At 39.8% G+C, this 18,797-nt stretch overlaps 1 protein-coding gene across 1 annotated transcript in view; it reads left to right on the forward strand.

Annotated features, from left to right (window-relative positions):
- ARK2N (arkadia (RNF111) N-terminal like PKA signaling regulator 2N) overlaps positions 1-18,469 on the forward strand; it is a 42,953-nt gene extending 24,484 nt beyond the window's left edge. The window contains exons 3-5 of the mRNA XM_030236841.2: positions 9,335-9,517; positions 13,719-13,845; positions 17,445-18,469. Coding sequence (XP_030092701.1) covers positions 9,335-9,517; positions 13,719-13,845; positions 17,445-17,628 — 494 coding nt within the window. The 3' untranslated portion in view covers positions 17,629-18,469. The remainder of the gene's footprint in view (positions 1-9,334; positions 9,518-13,718; positions 13,846-17,444) is intronic.
- Positions 18,470-18,797: the final 328 nt, after the last annotated feature.

An 18,797-nucleotide genomic window follows, 5' to 3' on the forward strand; every position in this document is an offset into this window, starting at 1 on the left:
TAGTATAAATGGAACAATTAGGTATTTCAGAAGAAATTGTGTGAGCAGTTCAGTTGAAATTATTTATGTCTCAGACTGAAATACCTTTACATATGTATCTCATAAATGGATAATAACTTAATTACATATGTAGCCAGTGAAATTTCTGCAAATTTTCAATGTATTAGTCAGGTAGTCCTTGAAAAAAAAGGAAAAAATATTGATATAATTCAGGGTATGAATAGATAAAAATTTGTGTTTGGTTACTGGAGGCAAAAATTTAAACATTTTATTTTTTCCATCACTGCTAACTGTTATTTTCAATGCAAATAGCTGTGAACATAAAAGAACAAGCAGAGGATGACAGAAGTTGAACATATAAACTTTAAAGCTGTACTCTTTCTAGGATAAAATTATCTCAAGGCTTTCAGAAGACTGGGGGAATAGTTCCTATTAGATACAACTTTACCCTTATTTCCCCACAAAAGCTACCTAGTTGAAGGCTAAAAACACTTGTGCAAGATCAGTGGCTGTAAATTGTATTGGAAATGGTAAATAATATTTCCTTTCCTCACTCTTTCTACATGGCTCAAAACCAGAGCCAAATCTTCAGCTTTGTCACAAACCTTCTCCTTTGAAAAGAAAAGTGTGTGCTGATGTGCACAGCTGGGTACTGCTCCATGAGTTGGTTTTCCACTGCTCTGTGAGCTGGTTTTCCACGTGGAGAAGTGTGTTTGGCCTGAAACGGAGAGGGGAACCCCACCTTTCTGTTGTTCAGGTGTAGCATAGCCTGCCTGATGAAGGATTTGCCCATAAACAGGAGCATTTCTCTTCTTGCTCTGTATTCTGAATCCAGGAGGTACCAACCTCACATACCAGTACTAGTGATGAGTCTGTGTTTTAACTGTGTGTGACAGTCTTTGTCATCTCTTTGAGAAAACAGGTTCCCAACACATAGATTCAGATTTTATATTTTTTGCCTCCTGGGAATATTTTCACTATATTTTTATGACATGGCTGCAGTTGAGTTTGTCATGATTTCCATTATAAGCTCTTATTTTCAAAGGGCTTCGACTAGAAACCCTCAGGGAGTTAAAATTTCTTCAGATGAAATTTTAACATAAATTTTTATCTTAACCCATTCTGTATTTCATGAAACAGTCTGACTTATCTAAGACTACTTAAGGAATATTGGAAGAAAGCTCATCTACTTTTCAACCCTGAGTTACATTTTGAATGTGTGTTTATGCTCACATCTCATCAAACTACTTCAAAACCACCACTTCTAACAAGTAGGGGAGGAATCAATAGGAGTCTTGCACACACATGGAAAACCACAGTTAATTTAGAGTTTCTCTAATTGCCCTGGGATTTATACTTTGGAAGAAGTATAAATGGTGTGAAGAAACATTTTAGTTCCTTTAAGGAATTTTACTTGTGGTTTGAAAAGGTCAGATGCATCGAGTCAGGTGAGCTGGTGTAGACTGGTGTACTTCCAGGGATGGTTGTGCTGGTTTAAATTTTAACTGGCCTGTTCACAGAATCATGGAATGGTTTGGGTTGGAAGGGACCTTAAAGCTCATCCAGTCCCACACTCCTGCCATGGGCAGGGACACCTTCCACTATCCCAGGCTGCTCCAAGCCCCATCCAGCCTGGTCTCGGACACTCCCAGGGATCCAGGGTAAGCCACAGCTCCTCTGGTTCAGCTCCTATATTACCACTTTAAATGTCAAATTATATGTTTTTAATATGGCAGCTGTTCCAGCCTGGGAGCAGTGGAGCACTGGTACAACCCCAGAGTTGGAATTTAGCAGCAGGTGAAACACAGTGGTTTTGGTTTCATGTTTTTTGTGCAAATGCACAAGAAGTAAGCCTTTATATAAGGGCTCTGTTCACTAAATGTCAGACTGACATTGCAGTAAAAGGACTTCCTTCTAGGAGCAGTTCCTTTTTAGGAGTTCCTGGAAGTCCAGGGACTTCAGTGTGCCGTGTTTTTGCAGGCTTGCCTGTAGGTTCTTCCCAAGGCATTCATGCTCCTTTCAGTGGGGTTTTTAGGGATAAATAGAAGAAGGTCTTTAGGGATAAATATGTGAATGGTGAGGTTTTATTTAGGAAAAAATTTTTTTTAGGAAAAAAATTAACATGAAACATAAAACAACTCAAGGCAATGAAACTTTTTTCAGATTTTCTATTGCAAAAATAACAGTGCAGGGAAAAAAAAGTCAAAATTGAAAACTTTTAGTGTCATTTTTAACAGTACTAGGACAAAATTATTCAGGCAGAAATACACATTTATTTTTTTAAGCTCAGTGTCTTTTAGTGTTTGTGCAGGATTGTTGGGTTATTTTATCTGAGGTGCTTGGGTAAAGACTGAAAAACCAATCTTAACTTCAATGAAAGGGGATTATATTTGGCAGTTGTATTACAAATTGGAACATATTTATTATCACTGTTTTCTCTTTTAACATATTTTGTCTCTTTTTGTATCCACATACTGTATGTGGATGAATTTATAAATAATATTTCAGGGGCATTAAGAAATTAAACTTTAGTCCCGTTGATAGTAGTAGAAATTTTTTACTGGTTTTAATGGGGCTGGCATTTAATCTCATTAAAAACAGAATTTATTCTGCAGTTTTTTGTCCAGAGAATCCTCTAGCTGACCTTGAAGGGAGCCTTTGCCTGATGGGGGTGTGTAATTCAGGCCCGTTGAGTAGATGTTTTTGAAATAATGGGAGTCTGCACTGTGACCACTGCAGTTACATGTGTTAGAACAAATGCACTGTGTGATTTGTACTGTAGAAGCCAAAATAATCAGGCTGATTGATAGAGATGGACAGTACCTTGCAAAAGACGAAGCCAGAAGTTGGTATTTCTCACAAATTTCATTAGTCTCTTGGTGTTAGGTCAGCAAAATGAAGGCACATGGAAAAATAGGCTTATTAAGTTAGCAGGGATTTCAAGTGCAGAGCAACAGAGCAGGGGATTAGTCTGGACCATCAGAGGGTGTATCAGTTCTTCCATGGAAAGGTGCAATCTGTGCTGGGGAAAATGTGATATTTTCTGCAGGGGTGCATGTTTTCTGCGTTTTCCTAATGGAAGTTGTGTTAACACAGGGAATTATTTACTTTATTTAACCACCATGGCTATGTAAGGATGTGACAGTTTGCAAAACCCTCCTGAGACACTTCTCCAAGTAAAACTGGGAAAGAGATCTGGTTGATATACCTGCTACCATAATTGTTGCATTGTTAGGCAGCATCACAGAAAATAACTCCTGTAATGAGATACAAAGTGAATTCCACTTCCCAGTATTCTCAATCCATAGCCATATTCCATGTGCCTTTGCTTAACGCACAGTGAAAAACGCTTTGTTATCTTCATTCATAATTTGCTAAATTAAATCCAAGATATTTTCCATCCAGTCATCAAAAAGCCTGAAAGTATGAATGTTATTCAGCAAGACTTGAATTTTTAGGATTTCTTTTCTTGTGCTATATTAAAAAGTATCCAGTCTGAGAACAGATAATAATTTGATCATGTTGTTTTGATTTTATTTTATTATTATGGTTAAAAGAAACACCAAACAGAAAAGCTTTACTGTGTTAAACAAAGGAAAATGTCAGGAAAGTGGATTCACTGATAAAGTTCACTTTATGATTTTAGAGAGAATGTTGTTACACTGCTACTGTTTTTTATTGTATTTACAATGTATTATTTGCTTAACCCTGTAAATTTTGAAATGTAACTACTGTAACCTGGAATAAATAAATAAGCCTAAATAGCAATGAAGTGTTTCATGTTGCTAAACAACACAAAAAAGTACAAATCTCCAGCCTGCACTCCCCTTTGAGAATTGTTTGAGGGTTCGGGTAGTTTGTGCCATTTGAGCTGCACATACTTTTGAAATGGCAGGTCTGGGTCATGTTTTAATTAATACCAGGTTTCTATTGCTTATCTGAAACAAAAAGGCTGTCACTTCACCCTGTAGTTTTTGTATCAGTATATTATTTTGATTGTGGTCATCTGCATAGGTAATAAAGTCCATTTTATGTTTTGTCTAATCTGGAAGTAAATGGGAGTTACCTGTTAAATTTAAGCATCCAGTGTAAATTAGGGCATTCTTAGGTCTTTAATTACTTTAAAACATCTCAGTATTCTCATTTGTTCCATAGAAATAAATTCAGTTAGAGTAGTGAGGCTGAGACCATCAGTGCCCACGGTCAAAGCCAAGAAGTGGAGGTGAGGCTGGCAGAGGCTGAGTCTCCCAGGGCTCTGTGTATAGCCTTTTTTGCATTTGCACCTTTCCCAAAAGCATTCCTAAGCACTGCTTCTAAACTCCTCAAACATTCAGCAGTTAAAAATAGCCCAGTAATTGGTGGGGAATGTTGTTTTCAGCCAGGCTGAGCTCCTCTGCTTGTTAGCCTTGAGCAAGCTGCAGGCTGCTGCCTGCCTCAGTTTCCTTCATGGACAAAGGATGTTAATAACCACCTCGGAGTTCTCCAGGATACACCAATGGAGAGCTTTTGCAAGAACAAAGTGCTGTAATTATTGTTGCTTTTATTACTGTATTGGTCTGTGTGTCTTAAAACTTGGGGTCATATTCATACCTAAATATGGCTCTGTGTCTCTGTCTTGCAGGGACACTGATGGCCAGCTCAGACCGCCAAAATTAGGGGTTTAATTTTGGATTTATTTTAATCGGGAGAGTCCTCTGGAGATCTCAGTCTTTTTTCCTCTGCTTACAGAGGAAACATTGCAAATTTTAAATCCTATCCCTGAGGCTGGAATTCGTCTTGTGGAACTTGAGCACTATTAAATCGAGGTGCTTGGGCTAAGGTGGTGTCTCAGCTTTTTCTGTTTGCTGGGGGAGGAGGGGAGATGGTGCTCTTGATGCTCCAAGCTGCAGTTTCCAGGCTGAGCTTATCTGAACTTCCTCTCCCTGGCTGCAGTGGGAAAGAGTTTAGGTGTTGAGCTCTGCTCAGCATGCCTAAGCGTAAGAAAGGTGAAGAGAAATAATGACTTGTAATCATAGAATGGTTTGGGTGGAAAGAGACCTTAAGGCTCATCCCACTCCATCCCCTCCACTGTCTCAGGTGGCCCCAAGCCCCATTCTTGGGCACTGCCAGGGATCCAGGGACAGCCACAGCTGCTCTGGACACCCTGGGCCAGGGCCTGCCCACCCTCCCAGCCAGCAATTCCTCATTCCCAAGATCCCATCTGTGCCTGCCCTCTGGCCCTGGGAAGCCATTCCCTGGCTGCTGTCCCTCCATGCCTTGTGCCCAGTGCCTGTGCAGCTCTCCTGGAGCCCCTGGAGGCCCAGCAGGGGCTCTGAGCTCTCCCTGAGAGAGTCTGAACACTCGCAGCTCTCAGCCTGTCTCCACAAATTTCAAGGACTTATTTCTCCACTCAGGTTCTGCCAGCTAATATCTTGTGTTTCCTTTGCAATGATAAAAAGCCTATGCAGTGCAAAGGGACAGTGCTTCTTATGGAAAGGCTGCTTTTAACCTACAGCTGAAATTTTACGCTTGAGTTCCCCATTTTGCGTGTGCTGCCATTATAATGAAGTAATGGATAATAGGAGTGTGGATCTTAGAGCATGGGTTAGGCTGCTGAGTGTTGAGATGTGGCTCTAAGAAAAGCAAGGGAGCAGGTAGCAGATAAGTGATTTAATTTTCTGTGTTGCAAGTTTAAAATGAGAACTGGTATGTGTAGACCTGGATTTTTGTGCATGTGACTTCTGATTCAATTGTTCAGAGTGGAATTAGTTGTGATGAGCTGTGTAAATTAAGGGAGAGTTGGACACTTGGAAATGCTGTCCCCGTGATGACCTCTGCCTCTGAATTCTTTGGGGAAGAGAAAACGAAAGCAGGCTTTCCCTCCCCCCTTATAGCATTAAATGTCAACAGCTGTATTTTGCTGCTGGTCCTTATTAACTTTCAGCCTTGCCTTTTTCAAGCATTTATTGCTTTAGAAATGAATTAATGCTTGTCACCAGGGAAATGTACTTCTTCCAGCTACCTCGGGTTCTCAAAAGATGTAATTTTTCTAAAGTAGATAGTTTAAATTACTGACCAGGGAACCTCCTGACTGTTCTACATTAAGTTTGGTTCTGGTGTGGTTTGTCTTGATGTCTGTTTTTTAATATTTTGAAATTAGGGTCAGTAATTATATGTAGTGTCTCTGTTATAAAGAAAAGATGATGAATTACAACCTATGGTTGTAGTTAACCCTTTTTACCTTTTCAACCTGAAAACATTTTTTCACTTTATTTCCTAGCTGAAGCCAGTTGTCATTATTTCTTGGTACCATTCATTCACTTTGCATCACATCACTGCATGATCACGTACTTGGGTAGGGAAGCATTATTTATTTCCAAATTTAACCAATCCTGTCCCTTCCATGCAGCCCTGAAAAGGAAACAGCTCTTGGATTTTTATAAGATTTTTTTAATATGCCTTCACTGCAACTTCTTTCTGGTTGTGTTGCCTGCAACTTCTTCATTGTTTGGTTCTGTGTGGTTTTTGTTGACTTTTTTTAAACACATGAGCATATATGCTTTTTTTTTTTTTTTGTAAATATGGGGAATCTGAGGATTTGCTGCAGTTTGGTGGCCATTATCTTGGCTTTGTCAGTCATTTACTGGTGATAGGTGTGGATAAACCTGGTGTTGGGGGCCTTTCCAAATTTCCAGATCTGATCCTGAAAGGCAAGGCTGAGAAATGCAAAAATAGATCTCTGCTGTGCTTGCTTTGTAAATAGGCATCTTGTTTGGGGTTCTTTTTTCCAGATTGTTAAATTGGTGGCTATTTCCCTGACAAATATAATTACAGTATGTAAATTATATTGAAAATATTTTTGTTTGTTTGATGTATACTGAATTTAAGCTAAGTTATAAGGTGTGCTCTTTGGAAGTGTGGAAGATACAAGAGTGGAGCTACAGATAACAAGTTTATGCTTGTATTTCCTACTGATGAAGACTTTCACACAAGTTATTTCTATGGGTAGGTGATGAGAATATCACTCTGCATGTATATACATTTATAATACATTTTTGCATGATTATACATGTAGGAGTGGTACAATTTTGACTTGAGACTATTGGTGCCTTTTGTCCAAAGACAATTTAACTCGTGTAGACATGTCTATCCAAAAATCAAATTTCGCTTCTGCTTTTGCGGCTCTGAGTCAGAAGCAAGAGAAACAAAGGCCTGAAGGAACAGTCCCAAGCTCCCGAAATCTTAGATAACCTGTTGAAAAAATGGTCAAATAGTCAATATTGTACTTGACCCTCGTATCTTCTGCACTCAACTGTTTATTTTTACAGCTCACATTATATATGTTCACGCTGAACTCTGATGATAAGACTGAAAGAAAACATGCCTCCCATGATTCAGTCCAGCCCTAACTTCTGCATGTAATTTAATCATCAGCTGTCACAAATAATTAACTGAACATCAGCCAGCTTAATTCTGAACTCGGTATTCCATTATTTTGTAATTGCCTTTTAAAAAGACAAAGATTGCCTTCCAGTTAATTATCAGGAATTCTGTTCCAGTCATAATCATCAGCGTTTCATGTTGCGAACAGTTTGGTCTCTAATACATTGGCATTTAACTACTCATTTATTTTTGTTGGGTCTGTTTTAAGTTTGTAATGTAACATTGTTTCATGGAATTGTTGTTTTGGAGGCAGGTCTGAGCTGAAATATTTTGTGAATTTCTTCATACCTTGTTGCAAAACTGATCTTTAGTACTACTTAAGCAAAATGTCACTCTCTGATGAACTGTGTTGCTAATCACAAAGTAGGGGTTTCTGAAAATAGTCAGTTGAATTTTATTTCAGGCACCAAGTTACTAAAAAGCACCCCCTCCAAAAAAGCCCCTAAAACCAAATTCCATTCTAAAAACCTCAGAAGAACAGCTTTTCAGAGAAGTAAATTTGAAACTTCTCGTTCATCATATTCTTTCTGTCTTCAACAGACACTCAAAACTCTGAAAAGAAACCAGTTTTTCATAAGGCTTTTCATTTTATTCTTTATCACTTTAAAATATTTCATTAGTCATTTTGTAACTCTGAAAGTTAAACTCTGTTCTGAAAGTCCTGTCTTCCTGAACACATTCTTAGTTTATGATTATTTTATATTATCCCATACAAGTTGTACCCTCCAAGTATCACACCCATAACAAAAGGTCCTGCAGCTGCTCGGCTGCAGAACTCCAGGAACCTCCTTGGAGTTAAGAATTGCGAAGGTGCTGAGCTTTGGCCCAGCCTGTGTTTGTGTCTCAGGCTCATTTGTGTGGATGAAGTCTTGGTCCAAAGAAAGTTTTGATTCTCTCATTTGGGGAGGGGGAGCTCCAACCACTTTAATCCATGCTGAGTCAGTGAGCTGCAGATGGGGCAAGGCATTTGAGCTAAAACACTCACATCCTCACAATTGCATTATTTACCCATTCCCTCTGCTTCCACATTAGTCTTTGTCTTGAATTTGCCTGTTTTTTCCCTGAGCCTCTTCTGTTCCTAGCATGCTTTCCAGTTAAAAGTTATTTTCATTCATCACAAGAATTTAGTTGGTACTAACAAAACAGATCAAAAATAGATTTTTGTTGTTCCTCAAGGACAGATTTCAGAATCACGTAAGCAGCTTTATCTCCCTCTTTCTCCTTCATTATGGTGGCCAGAAAATCATATGAGCATCATGTTGAATGAAAAGCATATTTATCACTGCAAAATATAATTTTGTTTCTTGTTATTCTTGATCTTATAAAAAACCCCAACAAACACCATCAAAAAACATCAATTTTGAAAAATCCCCCTGCTCTTGACAGGTGAATGTTATGAAAAGAAAGTTGCCTAATGTTAAATGCATTGTCACCGGATCAGTTTTATGAAAAAGTTAGTTTTATTCAATCAACCCTATAAAAATGTAAGCTGTCACTTGACTTCTGTAAAATTCTCTAGATAAATATCTTGTCTGCCCAACTTAATGTCCTGTGATTAATTTTTTTAAATTTTAAACTGGAGGTTTTATTCTTTAAAGATTGTAAATGTAACCTTGTCAGATATGGAGATGTTTATGTGTTAATGTAAAAGACAGTACACAAATAACTGATACTCTGATAAATGTGTGTTTCTGACACTTGTGTTTTCTGTGTATGCGATGGTCGAAATGTGTCTGCAATCTCAGGCTGTGTTCATTAACTGAAGTTTAATAATTCATGCAATTTACCACTATGTAACTTCAAGAGCTTCATGTAGGATGTTGCATTAATCCTTAAACAAATTACTTGTACTTTTTGAGGTGTCTTTCAGTCTGTGCTGGTTTCTAACCCATGCTGCTTTTCTCCCCTGCAGATGGACCCCCTGTTGTGGCTCACTATGATATATCAGACACAAACTCAGACCCAGAAGTGGTAAATGTGGACAATCTGTTGGCAGCTGCAGTAGTTCAAGAGCACAATAATTCTTTAGGAAATCAAGACTCAGGATCTGCCTGGAGAACCAGAGGGCTGCTGAATGAAATGAGTGCTGATACAGGTTTGTTTAAATTCTCTGACATTTGTGCCTGCATTGCAGTTGGTGGGTATCCCTTTCTTGCTTTCAGTGTTTTTATAGTTTATACAGCTATGAAAGCTCCCTGTGTGGATTTGTGAGAGAAGAGGACAGGTGCTTATTAAAATGTCTGACATTTACTCCAAAATACAAGTAACAAAAATTGACAAATATTCCAGCAATATATTTTTGACACTAATTTTCTTAACTACTTTTCTTCTTTTCCTTCTAATTACTACAGGGAACTTAGATCTGGGGTTTTGGTGGTGGGTTTTTCTTAAATGAAAGTGACCTAATCTTGTTACTAAATGATTGATTATGACAGCCCATGCCACCAACTAGTCAACTGGTCCTAATCTCATTTTCAGGATTGGGATTGCCTGTGTATGGGGTGTGGTTTTTTTTGGTGTTTTTTTTTTTGTTTTGTTTTTTTTTTTTTTTTTTTTTTTTTTTTTTTTTTTGTTTTTTTTTTTTTTTTTTTTTTGGGGGGGGGTGGGGTGGGGTGGTAAGTCTCTTTGTATCTATAAATACAATCATTTATTCTTCCCATATTCCATCTGCATTTCCAATACCCCTTAGGAAATTGGACAGTGTTTCGGATGTTAGCAGGGGTCATCTTCTATCAGCTTCATCCCACAGCTTTTTATGCCAATGTTTTACTTCCTTTCCACTCCTTTTTTTAACTCCCATGTTAGGATTTCAGGCTGCATTAGACACATAAGTCTTGCCTGGTGGAGCGCAACAGGTTTGTGTTTTGTGCTGTTTGCTTAAGGTCTCTTGCCACAGGGCACCCACGTGGGGGAGTGTTGTGGAGGCTCTGAGCTGCTTTTCACTGTGTCTAAGGCTCTAAGAAACACAATTAGGTGGTGCTTACTAAAGAAATGCTCCATTACTATGGAGTCTACAAGTCCACATTTTGAGAATCTCTGTGCATTATTTTCACTGTAGTCCATGACTGGATGTTGTTCCAGCCTTTTTGAAGCTTGCCTTTGTTTTCCAAGCTCACTGCTATTTTTTTGCAGGACAGCAGCTGACTGATAGCTATTTGACCCCTAGCAATCCGAGTCCTTTATTGAGGGATTTATTAAACAATTAGAATAGCTGAAATCACCTGTATTATATAGCACTAGTGGACCAAATGAATGTAAGGAAAGAAAAAGTAATGTTTCTTACCAAGCTTTCTTCCACTTTTTTCTTAAGATGCTGCAGTGCAGGTAGGAAGTTTTTTTTCTTTCCTCTACATATATCCAAGGGGACTTGCAGGTAAAAGAAAACTGGAAACATCAAGAGACTTCTTCATCCCTGGGAATGTTCACATGGATTTGGTCCTGGTTCTATGGCTATGTCAGCAGCTGAAAGGATGAATCTGTTTGCTCGTGCATACACCTTATCCTGCAGCCTCAGTACATCTGACTGCACCTTTGCCAGTGCTGGCCTTTTCCTACCAGGCCTAGGATTGCACATTGGGAAAGCAGAATCTTCAAATCTTGCATCTTGTTTGCAAGCGTAATCTTCAGCCAGCATCTTGTTTAGCAGACTTAAAAGAATGTGCTCCCATGGGAAAAGAGCCACATCAGCAGCTCTATCAAAGTGAAAAATCTTACTACACTATCACATCCTTGTGCATGGGAAAATATTTGGGGCTCTTTTGCAAGCCCTGGTGCTGTAGGACAAACAAAACATCACTTTGGGCATCATCCTAATGTTTGTGCAAATAAATTAACAGCGTGGGCATGTTATTAGGCATGAAATTTGTATGGCCAGAGGCTGTAAATCTGTCTGTCTGTGCTATAATCCTGATTAACACTCAGCTACTCCTGCAGTATTTACTCTGCTAATCATGGTTTTGCTACTGCTAATTGTCTTTTTGTTGTCTGAACTTAAAACTATGGTAATATGTGGAAGATCTTTTAGGACTCCAATTTATATCTCTGGGGATACTTTTTGGGGCTGTTTAGAAGCTGGTCTGCTTTGCTCCTTTGCCAGGCATTACCCTGACAAGATAATGAAGGGAGGTTAGGCAGTAAAACAATAGATATTATATTAATAGGTATTTTAATGTGTTATATAATATTATGGCCATCCCATTCCACCCCCTGCCATGGGCAGGGACACCTTCCACTACCCCAGGGTGCTCCAAGCTCCATCCTGCTTGGCCTTGGATGCTTCCAGGGATCCAGGGGCAGCCACAGCTACCTTGGGTAACTTGTGCCATGGCCTCCCCACCCTTGTGGGGAAGAATTTCTCCCCAGCGTCCAATCCAAACCTGTCCTCTGGCAATGTGAAGCCCTTGGCAAGTGAATTAAAGCCTCTGAGCAATTTCATTTCATGTTTCACAGTCTGCCCAGCCACGTAAAGAAATAGCCATGACCCATTCTTGGGCTTTCTGGCAGTCAGTGATGTTTGCCAATAAATGTTCAGCTCAACTGCAATGCTGGGAAGAGACTGTCTGGGCTATTAATTTGTTTTAAGTTCAGCTGACCAATATTTTTTTGCCTTGTGAAGTGGAAATTCCTCCTTCAGGTACCTAGTAGCACGTGTGTTTCCTTCCCTTGCTAACCCTGATCCAGTCACCAAGGTTCTTGGCTTTCCAAAAATGGCACTTACAGCATGGTCTCTGCTCCTACACAAGAGCTTCACAGGGACTGGGCACAAGGCATGGAGGGACAGCAGCCAGGGAATGGCTTCCCAGGGCCAGAGGGCAGGCACAGATGGGATACTGGGAATGAGGAATTGGTGGCTGGGAGGGTGGGCAGGCCCTGGCCCAGGGTGCCCAGAGCAGCTGTAGCTGCCCCTGGATCCCTGGCAGTGCCCAAGGCCAGGCTGGATGGGGCTTGGAGCACCCTGGGATGGTGGAAGGTGTCCCTGACCATGGAGGGGGTGGGACTGGATGGGCTTTAAGACCCCTTTCAGCTCAAACCATTCTGTGATTCCATTTGCTTGCATCTTTCCCAAGTGCTTAAAGCAGTCATGAGAAAGTTTCCCCAGCACTTGATTCAAGTTTAATTTTTTTCTGTTTCCTTTTAATGTCCCTGGGAGTGTAATCAGTTCTGCTTGTTCACGCACCTTTGAAATCCTGTGGGTCGTTATTGCTTCTCCTCCTCCTCTCATCTTTGAGGAGGTGTCCACTCAAACTAGATACACATAAAATATTTACCTACTCTCAAATTTCCTGCTCAACAAATGACTCTGCCCCTGTGTAGTACAGCTGACCAAGTGGTTTTTCGATAGTAGGCAGTATCAGCTACTTCAAGGCTGCCCAGCATCCCTCAGGCTAATGATAAAGAGAGACAGTGGAATTAATAATTTTCTCTTTTTCCTGGGGAAAAAATAAAAAAGAGTAGAAGTTATATGTTTTAATTAACTGATTTTTCAAGGAATCTATTTTCTGCGGAAGAAATAATAATTTCAGCTGCTTTGTGTTTCCCATGTAAGTATTATCCTGTATGACTCAACACATTCACTAATTGGGGTGAAGAACCTTTTTAGCAGCACTTGGCAGAAAATGCAAAAATGTGCCACACTTGCTGTGAGTATTTAGAGAGGGCTTGTGGTTTGACTGACTGACAAACTGGATGTCATTGAGGAACTGTAATGAAAAAACAGTCCTGCTGCATATGGGACTTAAGTAATCCACTTTTTCTTTTCAAGTATTTGTGATAATGTTAGAGCAGATGTGTGAAGCAGCACTGCCAGAAACTGATTGGTTTGTTGTGTTTTTTCACTGGCCAGTTTCCCCTAGTTTTTTATTTAAAGAAATTAAATCAATTTTCCTTGATGTGTGGGATGTTTCTGTCCAGCCTATTGTTTGGTTATTTTTGGGTTTTTTTGCTATAATATCATTGTGTTCGCTTAGATTGTTTTGTTTCTTTATGTCAAGGAGGTTTAGGGACAGTCTGACTCTTATAAGAGTCTTTCTGACTGTCATAACATTTCAACTGGAAATTCTGGTTGTTCTTGGTGCAACAGTCAGGCTTTGTTCACATTTGTGTGACAGCACCAGCACCAGAGCTGCTGACACTGGCTAAATCCAATGGTTTTCCTGTACCAGGTGATGAATTGTAAGTTGAAAAACTTGGTCTAAAAACTTGGGTTTTTAGTAGGTTGGGAAGCTCTTTTTCCAGCTGATTTCTGGGTCATGTAAGCTGTTAAACACTGTCTGTATTCCCATTTTCCCCATCTCTAGGTCGTTTGGACCCAGGCTTCCTTGCAGGTGACAAAACCTCTTGTGGCAATGCCCAGGCCGATGACGAAATTAACATTGCCTCTTCTGACAGCGAAGTAGAGATTGTTGGAGTTCAGGAACATGCCAGGTATGAATTATTTTTTCTTGCGCTAATAAAAATTTAATTTTATCAGAATGTCTGTGATACCAAAATCAATAAAAAAAGAACTCCTGACCTTTATTTCTCTAGTTGCCCATCCCTGAGTGATGCCCAAAAGGCAGCAAATGTTGCACTTTTCTTTTTCTGTTTTGCTGGCATGGTGATTTTGGAATGTGTTTTTCTTTAGAAAGTGACCAACTTGATAGTTATTCAGATTACAGTTGTGTTTTAATATCAAACATTATCTGGCTAAAGATGTGCAGTATAAAAATACCAAATATTGAGCTACTAAGTGTACATACATTAGAAATTCAGATTTTAAGGGAATACATGAATATACAAATAGCTAATTGAAAATCTTTGTGTAGGTTCTTACTTCCTTGCAAATATTAAGTTTTTTAAACAGCTTCCAATTTATTTAATTAGTCATTATGGGTAGAAATACTATAATTTTTTCAATGTCTAATGTCATAAGATATCCCCTTTAGGTTAAAAATCAGATAATTTTGAATCTTGTGTTTATGTCAAGATTCAAGAGAGGTCAAAGTACATGAGGGTAAGGGTGCCAGAGGTTTCTCTCTCAGTCAGAAACCTGTGCAGCTGTTCTTCCTGGTAGGTATTTTTTTTATGTTACTCTTAATTTTTAGTCTATGGTCTTTCCTTGGCTTAAAATATTATGAAGCATTTAAACAAAACTGACATTTTCTAATAGTGTGGAGTGTGAATTTGGTGGAATAAAACCAAGTTAAAACAGCACATAGACAAGCTGCTTCCAAAATTTTCTGCTGCCTAGTGGGTGCTTGGAGGCAGAAAAGGGTGTGAGAAACATGGAAGAGAGTTCCTTGTCCCTTCCTCGTCCCTGCATCTTTCTCGAGGAAAGAAGAAAAGAAAGAGTTCAGGACCCAATTTCCCAGGCAGGAAACTCCATGGATTATGTGGGCACAGCACTGTTGGATGTGAAAAAAAGGGAAATTTTCAGGTCCAGGAAGGGGATTTAATCTTAGCTTTTGGAACAGTGAGAAAGTCTGTGCATGGCCAGCTCTTTTGGAGGATGGTAATTCCTTAGGAAGCAACTCTCCTGGCTGTTTTTGCAGCAGAACCCAGGGCTTGGAGGGTCTTTGTGCTGATGGTGAGGGGTGTGGATTCACCCTCCAGCACTGGCTGCTGTAAATCTGTGCAGCACTGCACACAGGACCCTTGTGCTTCTGTCCCCTCTTTGAAAGCTTTCCATGCTGCTGCCTCAATAATACTCACTCTCTGTGGGAATGGAAACACCAGCTAAATGCAGAGTTGCTGTTTAAAATGAGTTCTAGTAGATAAGAACTGAAATAATTTCAGCAAATCAGTCTAAAAGCACTCTCCTGTGCTTTCCTTTGCTCCTGCAGACCTGTGTTCACTGCCTCCCAGGAATACTCACTCACACATTTCATTTGTGTGCATCCTATTTTGAGTTTTATTTCTCTGCAGGTCTAGGCTTGCCGTTATGAAGTATTGATGGGCTTCTGGCAGGGTTGTCATTTGGACAAGGGTTAGGTTTTTGATCAATAATTTCTGCATGCTTGGTTAGTGTGGTGTTTGGATCCTGGTTTTTATCATGCTCCCTATTCCATGTCTGGTGTGAGTTTTGACACCCTGGAGTTTGTCCATTGTTTGTAGTTCTTCAGATTCTGAGTAAATTGGTGCTGTTTCTCATCACTGGGATATTCCTTGGCATCTGCTTAGGACACCGAGTCATATTTTTCAGTTTGTTAAATTTTTCACCAGTAGAATTTTTTTAAATCATGCATGCATATAAACCAATTTTCCTCTAGTTTTTCCTAGGAGGTTTTTTGGGTTTTTTATTGCCTTTACTTGGTATCTTCCCTTAGCTGTAGATTGGAAGAATGTTCAGAGCTCATGTTTGACTGAACGTTTTGCTGTTGGCTGCTTGTGTGACTAGTTTGAGGATAAACACTTTTATTTTTTAGAGGTATCTTTTTTTTTGTGTGTGAGATAATTTATGGCTTGTTTTCATAATCTTCAGGAAGAAAACTTAGTCTTAGCTTTGCTCAAACACTTAAGGACTGTTCTCAGAATGGTGCACCACAGTCTCTGAGACCAAACATCATATTTAATTTGCTCTGCCTACAAGCTTTTCTTTCCAGTTAAGCTTAAAAATACTTCTCTTTAAAATAAAGCTTTAAAAGAAAGAAATCCCATACATTTTTTAGACTTCAGGTTCTTATTGCTAATTCCTTGTAGATATATACTTTAAGTATGTGTTTTTATGACAGAAGAAGTAATAAAAGAGCCATTCTGAACATCACATCTAAACCTAGCCAGTGTATCTGAGAAGGCAATGAGACATTTATATTCAGAGAAGTTACAGCTCAGAGAATGAGATTTTTCATTCTATTTCATGAAACTCCAACCAGAACCAACAGAGCTGAGCATAACCTAAGTAGCTTTGGAGAAAATAAATAGCACGGACTTAAATTGGAATAAATAAAATGTAAATGTCAGGGATATTTGATCAGTGCAGGAAATTGGAGTTCCTGAAATACACATGCCTTCACAAAGAAATGGGAAAAGGTTACCCCAGCAGCCAGAGCACCTTGTGTTTATCCATGCAGCCAGGAGGAGCTGCAGCCACTACCAGTAGCTTACAAGAACAAAACAATTTTTGGAGCACTAGGTATCAAGTTTTATTAGTGCCTGTGCAGGATTTACAGCTGGAAATTGAGTGATCATCCTAAAGCCTCTAATAAATTCCTGTCATCACTTCATCATACACAAAATTATTCTACCTTTCATTTTGCATTTATTTTTTTCTAATTGCTTTTAACCCGAGATTCATTTGTCAGTATCTACTATGGATATAATAGGTAAAACTGCTGTGTGAAAGGTACCTGTGTATCGTACTTCAGCAGGGCACTGGAGCCTTATCTTCAAATACACCTTTTAGTCTCATTGGCTGCAGTCACTTAAAGCTTAAATGTTTTGCTGAAGTGGGGCTGAACTGTTGTCAGTGAGCATTTCCCAGCGTGTTTGTAATTTTCAGTTAAAAAGACCAAAAGAAAAAAAGTCAGACATAACAACTGTAATAACATAATTAGCAAGATCTCTTTTGCAATTATTGTAATGAAAGTATCATTACCTCCTTGTTTTAGTGTGGTTCTGATTTAATATTGCAGTATAGCTTTTCATTTTCTCTTAGGCAGCCTCACTTCAGATTTTTCTCTTTTTAGAAAGTCCAATGGGTAAAGCTGCATCAGGAAACTGTGCATGGTACTACACATGGTGGGGCAGACTTCCTCAAGATCCTTGGGATCCATGCACAAATTTTTTAAGGAGGACCATATTACCCTCACTGGCATTCCTTTGGAATAATTTAATCCCTAAATTTATTCCTTTGGAATAATTTAATCCCCAAAGCCCCAGACAGCTTTGTTCACTGGGCATTTGCGATGCCATGGACTCTACGAGTGGAGAATCCGGTTTGGAGGAGGAAGTGCTAACCAGATAATGATAAAACACTGGAGAAGGAAGTGTGGTGGCTGAGCTGAGCAGTGCCCCTGATGCTGTGTGTGTCCCTCTCCTCGCTGCAGGTGTGTGCATCCCAGGGGAGGGGTGATCCAGAGCGTGGCCTCCTGGAAGCGCGGCTCGCCCTTCGGGAGTGCCCAGCCCGCCCAGCCATGGACAGCAGTGGCTCCCCAGCAGAACTGGTCCTCGCCCCCAGAAGTGGTGGATCTCACTCTGGACGAGGACACCAGGCGCAAATACCTCCTGTAAGGCCGTGTCACTGTGCTCTGCCCCCTCCCCTCCTGCCCTCCCTGGCACAGAGGTTCAGTGGTGAAACCATCACCTCCAGAGGCCCCGTCCTTGGCACCAAGAAACCCAAACCCACGGCGTTTCTCCACCTCAACAGGAATGTAGTCTGATTTCAGTGTCACTTCAAATGGTTTTGCCTTCTCCGAGGAGGATTCCTGCCCAGAATTAACAGCACCAAATTTAGAACACATCTGCAGTTACTAACGTGTGCGTGTAAATCTAACGAAATAACTGCGTGCAAACTTGCGTCCTCCCACGCTCCCCACCTCCCAACTCCAGGACTTTTTCAATTTATCAGTATCTTGAGTTTGTTAGTAGAAGTTAGTGTGTTGCTGTGTGAGCATCAGTGATTTTGAGAAATGCTGTGTCCTCACTGATTTCAGTGGAACTGGGGGGTATTCAACACTTCCAAAATTTGGGCCAGGAGTATTTTTACCCAAACTGATTTGGTTATGTTACCAGCAGGAGGGATTGTCTTTAATGCAAATGGCCCATAACATAAATGCACTGAACAGCTTTTAATTAAAACATTTTTTATTTTCAATGTAATTTATAGTTTATACTCTTCAGTGCTGAGTCTTCTGTCCACTTGACTACTGTGTTTCACTGGCCAATTCCCACAGCTTGGAATGGCTAAAATAGTAGTGACTTAGGAACAGCTGAACATTGCAAAAGCACAGGAAAAAGTAATAAAAAGGCCCAGCATTCCTCTCCTTTTTAATTATAGTTTGTTATTATTATTACCTCTATCTGAGTTTTGCCTGGAGTAGATGAAGAAGAGGAATTAAATGTTTTACTCACAGTCCCCATCTCTACTGCTTCTTGTTTGCGTCATTCACCATCTCAGAAAACAAAAAACAAATCCCAAGCAAAGTCCAAAGCTCCAGCCTCTCAAAGGGGTGTTCAGCTGGGACCTGTTCCAGGAATTTGTGGGGCCACTCAAGTGCTTAAAACTCTGTCCTGAAAGATGTTGCAGGATCAGGGTCAGAAACTAAGGTTGTGTTTTTAAATTTCTTTTTCTTAAATTAGTAGTCTGCACCATTTTCCTGTCTTTCAATCATGCCTCTCATGCTAGTTTTGGAAATGCCAAGATTCAGGAAACACTTCCTACCAGAATATTTACCAAAATC

This window comes from Serinus canaria, chromosome Z, assembly GCF_022539315.1.
Source record: "Serinus canaria isolate serCan28SL12 chromosome Z, serCan2020, whole genome shotgun sequence".
Taxonomy (NCBI): Eukaryota; Metazoa; Chordata; class Aves; order Passeriformes; family Fringillidae; genus Serinus; species Serinus canaria.